We start from the raw sequence: 19084 nt of genomic DNA, 5'->3' as shown, positions 1-19084 counted from the left end.
AAAAAAAAATGGCTCTACTCCTGGAGCAGACCAGGGGCTGAGGTAAGAACTGAGAGGCCATGCACACATGGCACTTGGTACAGAGCTTGGCACCGAGTGGGTGCTCAGTGTCGGTCAGGGAGCATTACACATTGCTAAACTCCATCAGCTGATTTTGATGCAGTGCACCGAGCAGGTGAGAGACTCTGAGGACCCATCGGCACAGCAGGTGAGGTCCTTGGCCCCGGGGGAGCTTACGGGAGCGGGAATGCAGCCTTGAAGCCAGCCACGCCTGCTACTACATGTGCGAGCCAGCTGTATATGTCATGGGATGGCCCTTCATGTATGTGCTTGCTGAGTTATAATTCCTGGCCAGCGACCAGATGTGACCTGGGCAAAACCTGGGAATCCTGTATCATCCACGGGTCTCCAGCCCTGGGCACCGAAGGGTGACAGATGACTGGAACAGAAGTGTCTGTTTCCAGAGTGGAAAGTGGCTGAGGAGTCTCTGTGAGCTAATGTTACCCCAGTTGGAGAAAGGAGGGGCTCACGTGATAGGGACTGTGGGGGTGGCGGGGAGAGCCCTGCCGATACCCATGAGGATCACCGGGCCTGGGGAGTCACCTGGCAGTGTCTGACGGGGGAGGCCCTGACCGTGCCCCCGGGTAGCTGGGTGGTGTGGGACCGCACCTGATGATGCCCGGGTCCTTCCTCCGCCGCCCCGCGGGCCGGCGCCACTCCTCCACCATCACCACAGACTGCCGGTTGGCAAGGAGGCCACAGAGGAAGAGGCCGAGCGGGGGTGTGAGCAGCAGGCCCAGGCCGTAGAAGGCGTTGTAGCGCGCCAGGCAGGGGCAACTGAAGTCGAAGGAGGAGTACAGCTTGACCGTGACCGCGGCCAGCAGCAAGCAGATGCCTTTCATCACCGACTCCGAGCTGGACTGGAAGTGCTGGAAGAACATGCGGAACTTTTCCATGGTCCCGGCCTGGCGGGGGTGGGCAGCCGTGGGTCTGGGGGAGCACCGAGGCTTCGGCTGCCTTCCCGGCCAAATTGGGGTGGGGGGGCAAGCCTGGGGTGCACAAGAGGGTCCTGTCTTCCGAGGGCCTGGGGTGACAAGGAAGGGGTGATGGTCAGCTCCCAGCCTAGCTTCCTGGGGCCCAGGCACGGACGTAAGGCAGAGGCAGGCTCTCTCCGCAAAGGCTCCCCTGCCCGGCCCCGACTGTCCCCCAGTGCCACTCCCCTGCTCTCTGGAGGAAAGAGTCACTGCTCTGTGAGCCGCCAGCCCAAAGCACCTCTAGGCAAATGTTCCCTGCCCTGTCACGCCACCCTCCCCAGCCCATTCCTTCCTCTCTTCAGGGTTTGGATCCTGAGGCTTAGCAGCTGGTGGCGCTTCTTATGGGGGATAGGCAAATTTGGGGTGTGGTAAGGCAACGATGTTGATGGGGCCAATGATATTTTCTGGTCTTGGTCAAAAACACAATTTGACTCAGCTGAGCTCAGGGAGATTGTGTGTTGACTTTCATGCTGGGACCTCCCCCTGCCTGAAGGCTGCCTGACCCTTGCGAAGAGTCTAAATGATGTTTCGGCGTTTGCTGGGTGAGGGGTTGTGGAAGGGGAAGGCCTTCCGGGCAGAGGGCGCCGCATGGGTAAAGGCAAGGAGGTGAGAAGCAGCCTGGGATGGGCCAGGAGTTTGGGGTTGCTGGAATGTAGTATCAGACAGGGGGTGTCGTGAGAGGGGGCTAGAGGGGTCAGTGGGTGCCTGCAACCTTCCTCTCTGTTTTATTCCACTGTCCCCAGGTCCGGCCACCGACCAGCCCAGGTGTCTCTAAAGCACAGCTTCCCGCACGTCACTCGTCTGCCCGGGTGTAACCAGGGGCTCCCTCAGCTTCCTTAGCTTAGCATTCAAGGCCCTCCTACATGTACCCAGACATGCCCTCCTACCTCCACACCTTTGCTGACACCATCCTCCCCACCGAACCGCCCTGCCCCTTCCTCCCACCTGCTCTTCAAGAGGCAGCTCAAACGCAGCCCTGTCACCAAGGCCTCCCTGGTGACCTCAGCTCTGGGGGAGCCTCTACCTCCGTTTTGGCCCGAAAGCCTGCCTCAGCCTATTATTAATCCTTCTCAGGGGTGGGGGGTGCATCTCCCAATGAGGGCAGGGATTTGGCCTGCAGCCTTGTTCTCTGCAGCATCTAGCATGGTGCTGAGTGCACAGCAAGTGATAACAAACGTTTGTTCTCTGGGATATTGATGCCCAGACCCCCTTATTTCATCTCCAGCTCTGTCCTCTCTGCCGACCGCTTAGCCTGCACCTGACTCCCTGTCTGCTTCTAGGAAGCCAATGAGTGGAATGTATGTCCTGCCCGAATTTCTGTCAGTCTCTCTCCCTTTCTGTCTCTCATTCTCTCTGTCTCTCTGACTCTACCTTAGTGTGTGTGTGTGTGTGTGAGTGTGTGACTCTTTGTGTCCCTCCATGTGTGTTTCTGGGTCTTTCTGGGGTCTTTCTGTCTCTGTCCCTCTCTCTGTGTTGCTGCCTCTTTCTTTCTATCGTTTCCTTCTTGCCTGCTGTCCACCCACAGCACCCCTGTCTTACTGGCCCCACTTCTGACATTGGCCACCTGGCTTGGAGAGAGGAGTGAGGCTGCCACAGAAGCCCCAGGGTCTGTCCCTGGGGTCACGGGTCAGTGGGCCCTGGGCCTGGAGCATAGGCTGGGGGTGGGTGAGGTGGCCAGACCCCAGCTACTCACCATCTCTCTGGCTCCCTCGCTCGGGCCAGGGTGACCTCTGAGATAGGGAAAACCTCAGGGACTGGGATGACCCTAATCCCACTGACCCCTGCTCTGTCCATCCTGGACCAGCAGTCACCCTGGGCTCCAAGTGATGGCCTCAGTCAAGTTCATGCATCAGCCCTGGTGTCCTTTCTTCAGACGCGGGGTCCTCACAGTCTTGAGTGCCACTTCACACCGACCCTGTAGGGCACACGAAGTGAGCATCCTTCCGTATCCTTCCCATCCTCAGAGACCCGGCCCAACTCTCCCATCTCCAGGGAGCTCGCCTGGACTACTGCAGTGGCACTGACCAGCCTTGTTTCTCTATTCTCAAGTAACTTCGAGAAAAATCTCCAGTTTTCCTGGTTAATCACAGCATTATGAAACCTTTAAAAATAGAGAACATGAACGTGTCCCCATCCCTGCAACCCCCAGAGGGTCTCCCTGCCCCTGCCTCAGTGTGCGTCCCTCCAGACTTGTGGCAGGGCCCGTGCCGACCCAAGCCGCCGGCCTGCCTGGTATTCCCTGGGAGAACCGCTACCCACTGTGAATTGGCCACCGGGGGCCGCTGGTCACGCAGCCGTGGGGTTGCCCCGGAGAGGCCGCTCAGGCCTCCCCCAGCTCAAGCCGCAGCTCTGAGGTGCGTCTGTTTCTTCTCTTGACGCTCGTCACCCCACCTGGGATCTGCTGTTGTGTCTTGGTTTCAGCCTTCTGAAGGATAACAGCGCAGCTGTTTGAGGGACCCCTGGGCCTGCAAAATAAATTTTGCGTCGGTCACTTAGCCCGTACTTTAAGTCAGACCATCCCAAGTATGTCCTGCAGATTTCGTAACTATTTGTGCAGTCTATACCTATAATGAGGGAGCGACAGACAGAAACCGGGGTCTTGTTTATTATTTGTATTTTACATAATGAGAGTGTTAGTCTGGGTCCTGAGACAGGATTACTGTGTGAGGGAAAATGGGGAGGGAGCTGGAGGAGGTGGGAGGGCCATCCTGGGCACGCAAGTGTGACCCTGAGTGAGGAACTCTTCTAGCCTGGCTCAGTCTCCTAATGTAGCTGAGAACCGCCATCACCACATCATTCTTCAGATGGGTGTGGGTCCCAGAGAGGCTGGACGTCTGTCGGAGGTCACACAGCCTGGTGGGGACAGAGCCAGGAAGGAAGCTGGGATCCTCCTTCCATGCCTCCCAGGCCCTACTCACCTGCTGGGCTCCTGACCCTAAGAGCCCCTAGCCCCTGATAACCTAGGGAGTCTCCAGAAAAGAGCAATCTTTCTGGGAGAACATTGCAGGAAACTGGGACAAGGTCTCTCCCAGTTTATCATGTTCACAGGTCCAACCCGAGAGGTGAGACAGAGCTCCCTGGTCAGCCCACCACGACTTAAAGAGATATTATCTCCCAGAGTGTGGGCGTAGCTTTACATTTAAAAAATTCTGTATTTTCTTTTTTTAATCTTTTTTTTTATAAAGATTTTATTTGTTTATTTGTCAGAGAGAGAGTGAGCGCACAAGCATGGGGAATGGCAGGCAGAGGGAGAGGGAGACTCCCCACTGAGCAGGGACCCCGGGATCATGACCTGAGCCAAAGGCAGACACTTAACCGACTGAGCCACCCAGGCATCCCCCCAAATTCTGTATTTTCTAAATATCTACTTTTATAGTAACGATTTTAGAAATTTCTCAATAAAATCATCAACTATTTCTATCAGAAAAACTCAAAAGGGTTATGGAACAAGGTAAAAGGGGAGGAAGATCACATTTTGTTGCCAGAAGCCCCGGGCCTGCTGAAACAGGAGAGGCAGTGACAGAGCACAGAATCGGAGAGAGACTGACTTTATTCTGCTGTGTGGGACATATCAAATTGCAGATCTGCTGCATGATAAGGCCTTAATGCAGCCTTTCTTTTTTATTTATTTTTAAAGATTTTATTTATTCATTTGAGACACAGAGATAGAGAGAGAGAGAGAGCATGAGCAGGGGGAGAGGCAGAGGGGGAGGGAGAAGCAGGCTTCCCGTGGAGCAGGGAGCCCGATGCGGGGCTCGATCCAGGACCCTGGGATCATGACCTGAGCCGAAGGCAGACGCTTAACCATCTGAGCCACTCAGGTGCCCCTAAAGCAGCCTTTCTTAATTAAACCCCTACCCCACCCCAGGGGTCTGTGGCTGTGTTCTTCTGGGTCTTTTCATTCTGGGGAAATTTTTTCAATGCACGTTTTCATTTTAAATGGTGACTTAAATTTTTTAGGGGTTTGCAACATGGGTTCACTTGCAATCCTAAGATCTGTATAGAACAAGTCTTTGGTTTCTCTCTCTCTCTCTCTTTTTTTTTTCCTTAGGGTCTTGCAGATGTATCTTGGGGGTCTTCCAGATTTTTTTTTCCTTTAACAGGAATCTGGATATTATTTGAGAAACCTTGGCTTTACTGCTCTTGGAGTTCCTGTGACTGAAGGATTCTTTAGGTCTAGGTGCTGCTACTGGAGAAACTCAGCATATGTGGAGTGTGTGAGTGTGTGTGAGCACGCACATGCCCGTGTGTCAGGCTGCATACTTGTGGGTGCATGTGTGTACACACACGTGTGTGCGGTATGCATTCAGAGAGTGTGTGTGTGTGTGTGTCTTCAGAAATACAGGTGTGGCTCTGTTTCTTCTTTTTGTAGTGAGTACACTCTCCCCTGACGTTTCTCTTTCTCTTTTTCCTTCAAAAGGAAGACATTGGAAGCATGTCCCACTTGTCGTTCAGGACGGGAAGACTGTTGTTCCCTTGTGTCTAGCAGAGCAGTGGGGCCCTTTCTACCTCTGAGAGCCCACTTGCTCTTCCACTCTGATGACAGAGGCCTCTGCAGGATCCTGACGATGACCTTCGGGTTGTCTCTGGCAGACCTGGGGGAAATCAACATGGTACTTACATGGGCTCCGCTCTGGTGACTCCATGGAGCCATGTGGCCCTTCAAGGACTGGAAAGAGGATGAACATGGGGGAGGGGGGGGCGTGAGGCTGACAAATGGCATGGGAACAGCTGGATAACCATCTGAGAAAATCTTCAACTGGATTCCTATCTCATTCTTTATACCAGAATCCATTCCAAATGGCTCAAAGACTTCAACATAAAAACTACAATCATAACAATTCTACAAGAAAATGTAGGTGAATGTATTCATGATCAGAGGCTAGGCAAGGCCTTGGTGAACGGAGCACAGAAGTCAGCTGCTCTGAAGGAGAAGAGGGTTAATGTAGGCCCCAACTCCTGTGGGCAAAATACCGATAAGCAGTAAAAATATCAAACTGAAAAAAGGCATTTGCCACACAAAGGCCTATGTTCCTAATTTGCAGAGGGATCGTATAGATCAATAAAAGAGGTGAACAATCCTATGGGAAAACTGGCAAAGGATGTCAATGGGCTATTCACAGAAAAACAGTGGCCCCAAATCCTGCAAAGATTCTAATTCTCGCCTATAATTAAATACAGTCTAAACAACCAGGTGCCTCTTTGAACACCACATTGTTGGAAACTAAAGGGTTGATGGTATCTGATGTCGATGAGGACTTCAGGAAATAGCTGCTTTCATAAACTGTTGGTTAGAGTACAAATTTGTAGGGATTTTCTAGGACAATTTGGCAATATAGTTAAAGCAAAAATTTAAATACACATGCCCTTTGACCTAACAAGTACACAGGTCTGAATTTGCCCGATGGATAGATTTGCCTGGAAGTAGCCAAGATAAACGAACAGGATACTCCTTATAGCTTTGTTTGAATGGTGATAAAACTGGAAACAACCAAAATTTCATTAAATAAATTAATTATGTCACAGCCATAAAATGGGATTTACGCAACTATTAAAAGAACAAAGCAAATCCATGTGTGTTCCTATGAAAAGACCTTTAATAGATCTTTGGGTAGGTTAAAAAGGAACAAGTTAGTGCATTGTGCATAGTATGATCCCTTCTAAGTAAAAATGATATAAATATGTAAAAATTTTGGTATTGTGTACACTTTTTGCTGGAGGGATACACAACAGATATGGGTAGTTATTGGGCAGTTGGAGAGAGGGCACTTTTATTTTCTTTCCATTTTATACCTTTCTGTGTTGTTGACTTTTTTTTTTTTTTTTTTTTTTTTAAGGAGGGGACAGAGGGAGAGGGAGAGAATCTTAAGCCAGCTCCACGTCCAGTGCGGAGCCCGACAAGGGGCTTTATCTCAGGACCCTGAGATCATGACCTGAGACAAAATCAAGAGTTGGACACTTAACTGACTGAGCCACCCAGGCACCCCTGTTGTTGACTTTTTAAACAATGTGTACATATGAATTTTATTTTTAAGAGATCAGTAAGAGGCTGTTTTGTGCCCTTGAGGGGGCTTACCTCTCATATTTATAATCTTAATTTATATAGTGCCTACCATGGAAGCAAATGCCTCCTGTATTTCTATGTACATATCCACTCCTGGGGTTGTAAATAAGTTGTTCTGTGTATAAAAAAACAAGCCTGGGGGCGTCTGGGTGGCTCAGTCATTAAGCGTCTGCCATTGGCTCAGGTCATGATCCCAGAATCCTGGGATCGAGCCCTGCGTCCGGCTCCCTGCTCCATGGGAAGCCTGCTTCTCCCTCTCCCACTCCCCCTGCTTGTGTTCCCTCTCTCGCTGTGTCTCTCTCTGTCAAATAAATAAATAAAATCTTAAAAAAAAAAAAAAAGCCTGTTTTTGATCTTCCAAACGAAAAAAAAGAAAAAAGAAGAGGCTATCTGGGCAGTGGATTTATGGAGTTAAAAAATACGTTTCCATATATAAATGAGAAATGTTATTAAAAATAGGATTAAAATATATGACACACACAAAATAACAGATCCCAATTCAAACGTTAATATTCTTCTCCACTTAAATTTTTGGTCTTCACTCCACAGGTTATGGAATATGGAATAATTTCCTTGGTTCACAATACGCTTCTAACTCCTCTCAGAAGAAGAGATAAGCCTGGTTTTGTGATATTATTTTCACCTCTCTCTTTTTTTCACATGACTAACAACATGACTAACAACATGTGAACATGGATTTTCTAACCAAACTGACATGATGTTGTTTCTAAGCCCTGCTGAGGAGGGCTGGTTTTCTGGCATGGAGATCTTGCCAGGGGTGACATCCGACCCTAGATATTGGGACAAATGCAGAGACTCGGGGACAAACACAGGTGACTTGTACTGGGGAGAGGGGAACCCCTCCAGCTGGATTTTCTGGATTCTACTCAATAAATACCAAAACCAGAGCAGCTCCAGAGCCCCCCTTCCCCTGTCTCCTACCCACACAAACTCCTGAGACTTCTGAGATGGCCCATTGTGGTTGAGTAGATGTAGAGGTCTTGTGGGAAGACAGCTGGGCTGGGAGTTGCAAGTCCCAGCTCTGAGCATGATCAGGTGCTCAGGGCTAAGCTAGGAAGCGCCCGCATTATTGGCCACACACCCTTGTGTTCTAGCCACACGACAACAGCTGTTCACTGGTCATCTGCCCAGTGCCAGGTGCTGTGCTGGTGTTGGGCATACACAGGTGCCCACATCAGGTACCAGATGCAGCCAGTGAGGCATCTCAGTGTGAGCTGGAGCTCTCTGGAGAGAACCTCCACTTGGCTTAGGTTTGGGGAGATTCTCCCTCAGTCCTGGAAGAGAGTATTTGTTGGTAGGTTTGACCTTCTTTGGTCTAGCCACCATGATGGGGAGGACTCCTCAGGAGGTCCAATCTCAGGATGAAAGATGAGAAAGTGGCCTTAGTGAAGCAAATAATACCCAGAGGGTAATATTTCAGTGGCTAAAGAATAGGGCTGATTTCCTCACTGATATATTTTCTTTACAATGAAGTCGTTAATGGAAGCTATCAGGATATGTATCTTCCCCACCCCCACCTCCCAAAAAGCTCTCTTTGTTTTGAGAAAGAAAAAGGGCAACGCATAAACATTTTAAAGGTATTTTGATTGACTTGAGGGTCCCCCAAAATGTTTGCCAGCGACGAAGGGGATTCTAATGGAGTTCTAGCGCTACCTAGTGGTGGCTGGAGAGGGAGGGATGAGGAGGGGAGAGATGGGGACACCGGGTTACTACTCACTCTGTTGAGAGAAAACTTCCCACCGGCTACCCTCAGCCGGCAGAGAGGCTCCCCCGGAGGGTCTTTTGGGGAAGGTCGGAACAAGTGAGTGTCTCTGGCACCTCTCTTGGAAAAGGTGGATAGGAGGCAGATGTCACACCGCCAGCCATGGTGGAGAGATGTCTGTTTCCCATTCCTGGTCTAGGGGTGAGGGGCATTTGAAGTGACTGAAGGCTATTGGCTTATTGGACATGTGCCTCCTGACTCCTATTTGTCTTTCAACTTTTGCCAGCTAGGAATTTTAAATTTTTATGTAGTCATATTTATCATATTTTTCCTTTATGATTCTCTAGTCTTTGTAACATTCTTTTTTTCTTTTTAAGATTTTATTTATTTATTTGATGGAGAGAGAGAGACAGTGAGAGAGGGAACACAAGCAGAGGAGGGGCAGAGGGAGAAGCAGGCTTTCGCTGAGCAGGGAGCCCGATGTGGGGCTCGGGGCTCCATCCCACGACGCTGGGATCATGATCTGAGCCAAAGGCAGACACTTAACGACTGAGCCACCCAGGCGCCCCTAGTCTTTGTAACATTCTTAGAAAAGCTTTCCTGACAAGTAAAGGTCACTTATTTTATTTTTATATATATTTTTAAGTAGGCTCCACATGGGCAGTGCAGAGCACAATGAGAAGCTTGAACTCAGGACCCTGAGATCAAGACCTGAGCTGAGATCCAGAATCAGACGCTCAAGTGACTGAGCCACCCAGGCTTCACAGATGTTTTAAATGACCCTTACTTGGGGCACCTGGGTGGTCAGTTGGTTAAGTGTCTGACTCTGGATCTCAGCTCAGGTCTTGATCTCAGAGTCGTGAGTTCAAGCCCTGAGTTGGGCTCTTCACTGCCAGTGTGGAAAAAGTAAACATCTATGAGAGCAAAAGGATGCTGGGGTATTACCACCATTTTAATAATTAAATATGTTTTTCAGTTTAGTTATTTTCAATCTATTTTGTGTTCATTAGTGGTCGTGTGCTCCCTGGCCAACTTCCAGAGAGCTGAGCCAAAGCACCTGGGCGTCTTTAGGGTCTCTCAGAAGTTTTCAGGCTCAGGAACTCAGTGAGGACAGTCTTCCTTAGGCTGGACACTTGGAGGAATCCCATTGTAGGGCAGGCACAATATCGCAGAGATTTGGATTCAGACCACTGGAGGGCTGTACCTCAACGTTTCTTTTATCAGCTCCTAGCCAAGCGTCTCAGCTTCCCTAAGCCTTGAGATTTTCGTTTGTAAAATGGGGACAATGAAGATAAAATAATAATAATAATAATGATAGTACCTACCTCACAGGGTTGTACCAGGTTTAAATGAATTAATACAGATTAATTGCTTAGACTAAGGCCTGGTCCATATGACTGAGTGCTCCATAAGCATCACCGGCCACTATTACTGAGCCAGTAGCTCCGGGATCGGTCAAGAGGGATGCTGGACTCCTTTGAAGTCACTAGACAAGTTTCCTAGACAGGGATACTTGTGCTCCTCTTTCTGGTATTGGGGATTTTCCTTTCTGCGTGTAGCAGGAACCTCCACTCTCCTTTTATTTATTTTATTATATTTTATTTTTATTATTTTTTAAAGGTTTTATTTATTTGACAGAGAGAAAGACAGCCAGAGAGGGAACACAAGCAGGGGGAGTGGGAGAGGGAGAAGCAGGCTCCACGCAGAGCAGGGAGCCCGATGCGGGACTCGATCCCAGGACACTGGGATCATGACCTGAGCCGAAGGCAGACGCTTAACGACTGAGCCACCCAGGCGCCCCTATTTTATTTTATTTTAAAAAAGATTTTTATTTTTTATTTATTTACTTGAGAGAGAGAGCACAGAGGTAGAGGGAGAAGCAGGTTCCATGCTGAGCAGGGACCCCGACGCGGAACTCGATCCCAGGATTCTGGGATCATGACCTGAGCCAAAGGCAGACGCTTAATTAAGCCACCCAGGCGCCCCTCCACTGTCCTTTTAGATGCAACCTTGGGAGTGCTTGGCCTCAGCCCTGGATTTTATACATGGGCATGATAGGCTCAGTATTTAGACCTACAAATTTTCTAAGGGTCTGCTTAAGACTGGAAAAAAAATGATTGGCTCCAAATTATGATGGAAAAATTTCAAAATCAAAATTAATAAATATTTACTTATTTGACTACAAAGTAATGTTGCACCAACTTCATTAATCGTTACATGAGTACTCATAAAGATTTCATTATGTTTAAAGACAACTGTAGGTTTTTCTCACTTGGCAAGAAATCCAACACATGCATGATTGCTTAGAAATAAAGCCAATTGTAAATTCAATGAGTTCCTTATAGTCCAATGATTCCAAAAGCCAAACATTTTCAAAATGTTTAAGGCAGGAAAATTATGTTTAATGTGGGATGTAGTAGATTTTAGTGTGTTTGACCTGATACAGTTGAGCTCTGAGGATAAGGGTTTGGGGGTTTATGAAGATCTTACAATTGGTCATGGACCTAAGGGCTACCTCCCAGGGGGCAGGTCTGTCTGCGGAACAGAGGAAAGGGTGGAGTTCCCCCTCCCTGCAGAGCCACCTCCTGCCCCATCTTCCAATGTGGCTAGCCCCACTTGGGTAGCAGCCTGCACTCACTTGGATATCTGGCTTTCCCTGGGAGAGCCTGCAGGCATTCTTTAAACATCATCCTCTCAACTAGAACACATATCCATATGGAACAGTTTCCCAAAGTGGGGTCAATTAATGCCCTCATCAGATTTTATTAAACCATAATCTCTTGGGATGAGGCCTGGGAATCTGCATTTTATCAATCATGTCCCCCTTCCCCGCCCCCCTGGTCTGTATATGATTTTGATGTGTGCTAAGTTTGAGAATCATTCGTCTAGTGTGTGTGCACCACAGGAGGAGGGCAAGATGATCCTTTTAAAAAATAGACTTCATTTTTTAGAGCAGCTTTAGGTTCACAGTAAAATTGAGTGGAAAATACAAAGATTTCCCATATACCCACACACATGCATAGCCTCTCTCATTGTCAATATCTCTCCAGCAGTGTGGTACATTTGTTATAATCAATGAACCTACATTGACATATTTATCACCCAGAGTCCATAGTTCATATTAACGCTCACTATTGGTGTCGTACATTCTATGGGGTTTGGACAAATGTGTGATGGCATGTATCCACCATTATGTTATCATACAGAATAGTTTCATGGTTCCAAGAATCCTCTGTGCTCTGCCTATTCATCCTTCCCTCCCCACAATCTTTGGCAACCACTGATCTTTTTATGGTCTTCATAGTTTTACAGTTTCCAGACTTTCATATAGTTAGAATCATATAGTCAGTAGCCTTTTCATTATATTTTTTCATCTAGTAATACATATTTAAGTTTCCTCCATGTCTTTTCATGGCTTGGTAGCTCTTTTCTTTTTAGCACCAAGTAATATTCCACTGTCTGGATGTACCACCATTTGTTTATCCATTCACCCGCCCAAGGACATCTTGGTTGCTTCCAAGTTTTGGCATTATGAATAAAGCTGCTATAAACATCCTTGTGCAGGTTTTGTGTGGACGTAAGTTTTCCACTCCTTTGGGTAAATATCAAGGACTGTAATTGCTGGATTGTATGGTAAGGGAATGTTTTCTTATAAAAATCACCAAATTGTCTTCCAAAGGTTCTGTACCATTTTGTATTCCCACCAGCAATGAATGAGTGTTCCTATTGCTCCATATCCTCACCAGCATTTGGTGTTGTCAGTGTTCTGGATTTTGACCATTCTAGTAAGTGTGTATGGTATCTCTTTGTTGTTTAGATTTGCGCTTCCCTGATGACATAATATGTGGAGCATCTTTTCATATGTTTATTTGACATCCATATATCCTCTTTGGTGAGGGGTCTATTAAGGTCTTTGGCTCATTTGTAAAACCAGGTTGTTTTCTTATTGTTCAGTTTTGAGAGTTCTTTACATATTTTGGATAATAGTCTTTTGTCAGATACGTCTTTTGCAAATATTTTCTCCCAGTCTCTTTGGTTTGTCTTTAATTCTCTTGACAGTGTCTTTTGCAGAACAGAAAAATTTAATTTTAATGAAGTCTAGCTTATGAATTCTTTCTTTCATGGCTCATGCCCTTGGCATTGTATCTGACAAGTCATCACCAAACCCAAGGCCATCTAGATCTTCTCCTTTATTATCTTTTAGGAGTTTTGTAGTTTTGCATTTTTCATTTAGGTCTGTGATCCATTTTGAGTTAATTTTTGTGAAGGGTGTAAAGTCTGGATTCTTTTTTTTTTCCCTGCATGTGGCTGTTCAGTTGTTCATGTGCCATTTGTTGAAAAGCCTACCTCTGCTCCATTGTATTGCCTTTGCTCTTTGTCAGAGGTCAGTTGACTGTATCTGTGTGAGTTTATTTCTGGGCTCTCTATTCTGTTGCATTGCTCCATTTGTTTATTCTTTCACCAACACCACACTGTCGTGATTACTGTAACTTTATAGTAAATCTTGAAGTTGGGTAGCGTCAGTCCTTCAACTCTGTTCTTCAATATTGTGTTGGTCATTCCAGGTCTTTTGCCTCTTCATACACACTTTAGAATCAGTTTGTTGACACCCACAAAATAACTTGCTGGAATTTTTATTGGGATGCGTTGACTCTATAGATCAAGTCGGGAAGAACTGCTATCTTGACGATATTGAGACCTACTGTGTGTTCGGCCCTAACCTTAGCCCTGGGAGGTAGGAAGTTGGAACATACAGAAGCACAGGAGAGGCTCCCTCTATGGTGCTGGCGAGAAAACTGCACCTCACACAGTGCCAGGCATACAGGTAGTGCTCAATAAATGGTCACTGGGGAAACAGAGATGCTGAATTCCAAAGCGCCTGGGCCATATGGTGCCCATGCCGTGCTAAGATGGGTAGCACAGACTCCCATCCCTCCAAGGGAAGACTTGGCCTCAGGGACAACTTTGCGAGAAAGGCACTGTTGAGAAGAGAACAGGCCAGGTGGACTGGTCTGAGCAAGTCTCTTGAGAGGGTGGCTGTGCCAATAGGGGAATTTGCTGATTTATTTATTGATTGATTGATTCATTGAACAAATATTTGTTGGGTATCTATTATGTATCAGGCACTCAGAGATCTCCCCCTCTAGCCTGTCCAGCCACCTCCTGCCATTCAGACAGGACAACCCTGCATAGATTTTCTGATGGCCTGATAATTATGGACTGGGCCTTGAGGGATGGCGGGGGGTCCTGTCTCCCAGCCTCGGGATGGTTGTGGCTTTTTCCTATTTTAAGGTTAGTTTCTTGACAGGGAGGAAGGTATCACGGTATGGACTAGGGTGGTCTCAAGTTGCAGGGAGTGCATCGTGGCCTAGATGAACCCCACACTTGCCTGCCTGGTGGGGCCCCTCCCTGGGGCTGGTTCTGGGCTCAGCATCCAGGTGCTCAGGGAAGGAATTCGTTATTCTGTCAAATATTTTATTATTTATCAATGTGGAGACGCTTCAAGACTTGAACTGATCTGGGAGCTGGGAAGAGGGAGGGGAACCAGCAGGAGGAGACAGGCAAGGAACAAAAAGAGAAGAGAGATGGCCAGGAGAGGAAGTGACAAGAAGCAGAGAAGGGCGTGGAGAAGGGGACAAAGACAAAGGGAGGGAGGGAAAGAGGAAGAGACAGAGACAGAGGGAGAAAGGAGTCAGCCTTAAGGGAGAGAAACAAGACAGAGGGAAGGGGAAAGAGGGGGCTAGAGCTGCTGTTGAAGGAGCTCCAGTTCTGCCGGACATCCCTGCTTGGGCTCCTCCCTCTCCTGCATGCTGGTGTGAGCACTCACAGCACCCACACATGCATGCACAAGGACACACGTGTACATCCATGCAAACACATGCACCAACACCCATCCCCCTGGGCACCGCCTTCAGAATCTCTACCACTGGGGGGGCGGGGTTGCCACGGCGACAGGTACTGGAGCCCCACCTCATGGGTATTAATAGCTTCCACTGAAGTCACCGAAACAAGGATTTCATCCAACCTTGTCTCCCTGGCAGCTTCCTTCTCCCTCCTCCCTTCCAGGATGGAGCTAGACAGGACCCTTGGGGCCACACAGGCCATTTCCCTGCCTCCTGGCAGCTGCCTTGGTAAAGAATGTCCTAGAAGCCTCAGGGATTCTGCCCCAATATCCAGTGGGAAGGGGACTGCTGGCGTTCTTCGATTCTTTGAGCTGAGTCTAACCATAGCCCCTGCCAGAAAAGGGTTTCTGAGACACAGGAGCCCTCCGAGGGCTCACTCTCAGCTTCTCAGGGTCCCATGCGGTCACGTCTGCCTTCTCTAGGTTTCTGCCTCGCTAAACACTTGCATCCAGCTGACACTTGACAGTGGCCTCCCTTCCCACAGTATAGAGCTCCCTGGAAGGGCTAGGGCCAGGCCAGGGAGGGGGCGTGGGGTGCAACATTTCAGAGCACTCACTTGTGACCCCGCGAGAGCCAGCGCGCCCCTGCATTTTACACCAGGGATGCCTCGCTTGCCTCATCCTCTCCTGGCTCTGCTGATGCTCCCATTACCTCCTCAACTCTCTTGGGGCAGCAGAGGTTTCTTTCCTGCCCTCAGTTCCCCGCCTGGGTCCCCAGTTCCTCTCACCTTCCTGTGAGACTCCCTGGGATGGGGCTGCAGAGCCTGTAGCTGCCTCTGGACCCGCCTGACAGGCACTAGTCTCTGGCCCTCACCTCCTCTTCCCTTTGACCTTCTCTAACTCTCCCCTGCTTTGCCCACAGTCCCAGCTTTAGACTACGTGGGGCCTGTGACATCCCTGCTGTCTTCTCCCTTTGGGGCCTCATCCCCCCACCCCCATCCCCTGGCCCATGCACCAGCTCCTCCTCCCTGAGGAAGGGAGGGGTGGGACTCCGGGGCAGGCCTGAGCCGCCCCTCAGCCACCCTCTGCAAGTCCTACCAAGAGCCCTGCACTTCGCTCACGCTCCAGGGGAATTAGTCTGGTCTAGACAGAGCCTTCAGATTTATTCTCAGGCCAGCAGCAGTTCACAGTTTACCTCACTGCAGCAGACTTCAGGGTATATGTGTATGTGTGAGAGTCTGTGTACGCTTGTGTAGAAATGAGTGTGCGAGAGTGCAGAGGTGTGTGTGCAAATGTGTGAGTGTGCTGCCATCCAGAGCCCATGGATTTCTGATGCATGAGTCATGGGTTGGGAGCGAGCCTCGAGAAGATATGCCCATAAATAAGACAGCACCCCTAACCTCCATGTCCATTCTGCAGCTGACTGGGCACGTGATCTTGGGCATCTAAGACGCTGGAGGCGGGGGTGGGGGCTGTCTTTCCCTCCAGACCCCACAGAGCAGCTGTCATGGATATTTCTAGCTTGCCTGGAGTCCCAGACATTTATGGATGTGATGCCTGCAATGGGTGGGGGTCAGGGGGCAGGGGAGGGACATAAAGAGCTTCACTCCCAGGGATCTTAGTGGAGTTCTGCTGGCAGCCAGGCAGATTCATCCATTCCACGAGTATTTTTTGATAGTCTGTCACGTGCCGGGCACTCTCCTACGGGCTGGGGACATCATGGTGAATAGAGGTGACCTGCCCTCTCGCCTCACAGAGCTTATGTTCTAGTGGGGGGAGGCAGAACATAAATAAGGGGGAAAGGTTACTTTCACTGTAATCCCCCCTTCCCCCAAAAAACCAATAATGGTATGGGAAGTGGCCGAGGTGGTGGGGGTTCTTTAGTTGGGGTTGGCAGGGAAGGTCAGGTGGTGACACGTGAACTGTGCCTGAATAATGAGGAGCCATCACATGGAGACCTGAGGGAAGAACCTTCCATAAGAGGATGGATGAGATGCTTGTTGTCAGCTCACACCCTCACTGGATTCTGGATCAAAGTTGCTGAAGCCAGAGAACTAGAGGTGACCTAGAGGAGCAGGAAGGCAGATTCTCTCTCTGGGGGGACCGTGGTTCATCTTCTACCCCAACAGACAGGGAGAAGGAGATACCCTACATCCAGGTAGAAGGGAATGGCTCCCTTACCCCTTCCTGCAGGCTTCCTGGTAGCAGTATTGAGCTGGAGGATAAAAGAGTCATGTGAATAGATAACTTGCTGAAGCCCCTTCCTCTAGGAAGCCTTCTTTGATTGCTAAGGGCCACAGAGGCTGGGCTCGCCCCACCTCTTACAGTTGACAGAACCACTCGGTTCAGAGTTGGTGGTTCTCTCACGGTTTGTCCCTGAGAGCTGTTCCCCCAGCTTGGCCAGGTCTCCTAGGTCCTCTCTGTATTCACAAAGGCCCCCAATGCGATGTGTGCAGTGACCGGATAGCCGGGGCTTCTTGTCCTGAGCCCTTGCCCCGGCGCACCCTCAGATGTAACTGAGGGCCGACGGTCAAGTGCTTTGGTTTCTAATCTCACCCCACTCACTGAATCAACCATTCACTCATAAAAAAAATTTTTTTTCTTGAGCTTTTACTGTGTGCCAGGCCCTGTACCTGGCGCCAAGGGGCCTGTAAAGTAGAGCTAACTCGCCCTGCGCCCGGCACCCGGGGACCTCAACGTTCTTGCTGTTTCTGTTTTCAACCCCGAGTTCCACTATCCGTGAGAGGAATGAGCCCAACTGCCGGAGCCCCGGTATCTGCCTGGCCTCTTCCCGCGACGTGGGCCGGGCCCCCAGCGCCGCGGAGAACTTGTGGCAGCGGGAACGCGGCGCGCCCCGGGGCCACATCTGGCTGAGCGCGCGCGCGCGTGTCACTAAGACGCTCATTCACCGGCCCAGCTGTCACCATAACAACCGGAGCGAGGGAATCCTGGCGACTGCGGCGGGCGGGGGGCGGGGGCGGCGGCCGCGGGAGGAAGCCGGCGGGGGCGCCCAGCACGCCCCGCGCTCCACAGAGCCCCGCTCCATGCGGACCCGCCGGCGGGAGGGCGCCACGCACGTCGCCGCAGCGGCCGTCCCCGCGGGCGGGGACCGAGCCCGCCGCCCAGCCGCCCGGCGCTCGCGCCGGGAGCCCTGACTCTATGGCCCGGGGGGAGCGCGCCGGAGCCTCCGCGCCGCCCATCACCGGCGGGAACCCGAGCGCCAGCCCGAGGAACAGGGGAGCCCCGGGCGCCGCCGGCCCCGGCCCAGGGGCCCGCCCGCGGCCCCCGCCCCCGCCGCGGGGAATGGCAGGCAGGTAGCCGGCTGGCGCGAGGACCCCCGCGGCGGGCAGGACGGGCCGAGGACGGCGCGGCCCCGAGAGAGGGAGGAGAGCGGCGGCCCGCCCGCCCCCGGCCGCAGCCCCGGCAGGGCCCTCCCCCGGCGGCGCGCGCCCGCGCGCGCACACATTCGCACACGGTACCTCGGCTCCTGCCCAGCCTCTCCTGCCCCCCGCGAGTGCCGAACCCCTTGGGGCCGGATGCCATGGGTAACAACTTCTCCAGTATCCCCTCTCTGCCCCGAGGAAACCCGAGCCGGGCGCCGCGGGGCCACCCCCAAACCCTCAAAGGTAAGGAAGGCTCCGCCGGGCCGGGCGCAGCCGGAGGACTGGGGCGCAGGTGGAGGGGCAGGGAGATGTGGACAGGTGTAGTTGGGGAGGCCGGGCAGGTGCCACCTGTTGTGCGTATTTGGAGACTCGAGGTGCGCATCTGGCCCTAGAGGTGGGCTGGGGTGGGGGGGCTGCTGGTGGTGATGTTGAAAACCGGGAGGATGGCGTTCCGTGGGGTCTGCGCAGTTTTCCCTGCCAGCACTGGGAACGTCACTGGAGTTAACTCAGGCCATGATGCTAGGCTAGCGTGCAGGCGTTGGGAAGGGCATTTGCCCAGTGGGTAGGGAAGTGTGGCAGGATGCTCAGGCTGGCCAGCTGTGCTTTTCAAGGGAGGCATCTCAGTCTCCTTTTTCATCTGCCCAGGGCTGGAGAGGTCACGCTGGAAGTGCTAGCTGCATTTCCAGTTGGACGATCTTAAAGATCCAGGACTGACTTACAGCAGCCTGGAAGAAGGAGCCAAAGCTGATGGCCTCTCGAGTCCTCTGCAGCTGTTGACTTTTTGCATCCACAGACTCAGCTTGTTTTCTGGTTCCTCCAAAGGCCAGATGTCCAGTTGGAACCTTAGAAAGGAAAGGCTGGGAGCCTTGAAAGAGAGGAACATTTACCAGGAATGTCTTTGCTGTCTAAACCCCCAGACCTACCCAGCACCGGAAGGGAGGCCCTAGGCCCAGTCCTCAGCCCTGAGGCTTCCAGTGCTGTCTCTGACCTTTGCAAGACCCAACTGGGTCCTCCCAGGCCCTCAGACCCCACTGATTC

The 19084-nt window shown here is 50.8% G+C and overlaps 2 protein-coding genes across 2 annotated transcripts in view; one reads left to right on the top strand and one right to left on the bottom strand.

Moving 5' to 3' along the window:
• The window catches only part of CALHM3 (calcium homeostasis modulator 3), a 6503-nt gene extending 5399 nt beyond the window's left edge, over positions 1-1104 (bottom strand). The window contains exon 1 of the mRNA XM_081823116.1: positions 670-1104. Coding sequence (XP_081679242.1) covers positions 670-956 — 287 coding nt within the window. The 5' untranslated portion in view covers positions 957-1104. The remainder of the gene's footprint in view (positions 1-669) is intronic.
• A 17001-nt stretch (positions 1105-18105) lies between these two features.
• The window catches only part of NEURL1 (neuralized E3 ubiquitin protein ligase 1), a 76434-nt gene continuing 75455 nt past the window's right edge, over positions 18106-19084 (top strand). Inside the window, exon 1 of the mRNA XM_006739460.3 lies at positions 18106-18289. Within this exon, the coding sequence (XP_006739523.1) occupies positions 18205-18289 (85 nt within the window). The 5' untranslated portion in view covers positions 18106-18204. The remainder of the gene's footprint in view (positions 18290-19084) is intronic.

The sequence above is a fragment of the Leptonychotes weddellii genome, chromosome 6, assembly GCF_054177405.1.
Source record: "Leptonychotes weddellii isolate Sample4059 chromosome 6, ASM5417740v2, whole genome shotgun sequence".
NCBI lineage: Eukaryota > Metazoa > Chordata > Mammalia > Carnivora > Phocidae > Leptonychotes > Leptonychotes weddellii.
This window is presented reverse-complemented; position numbering and strand designations above follow the sequence as displayed.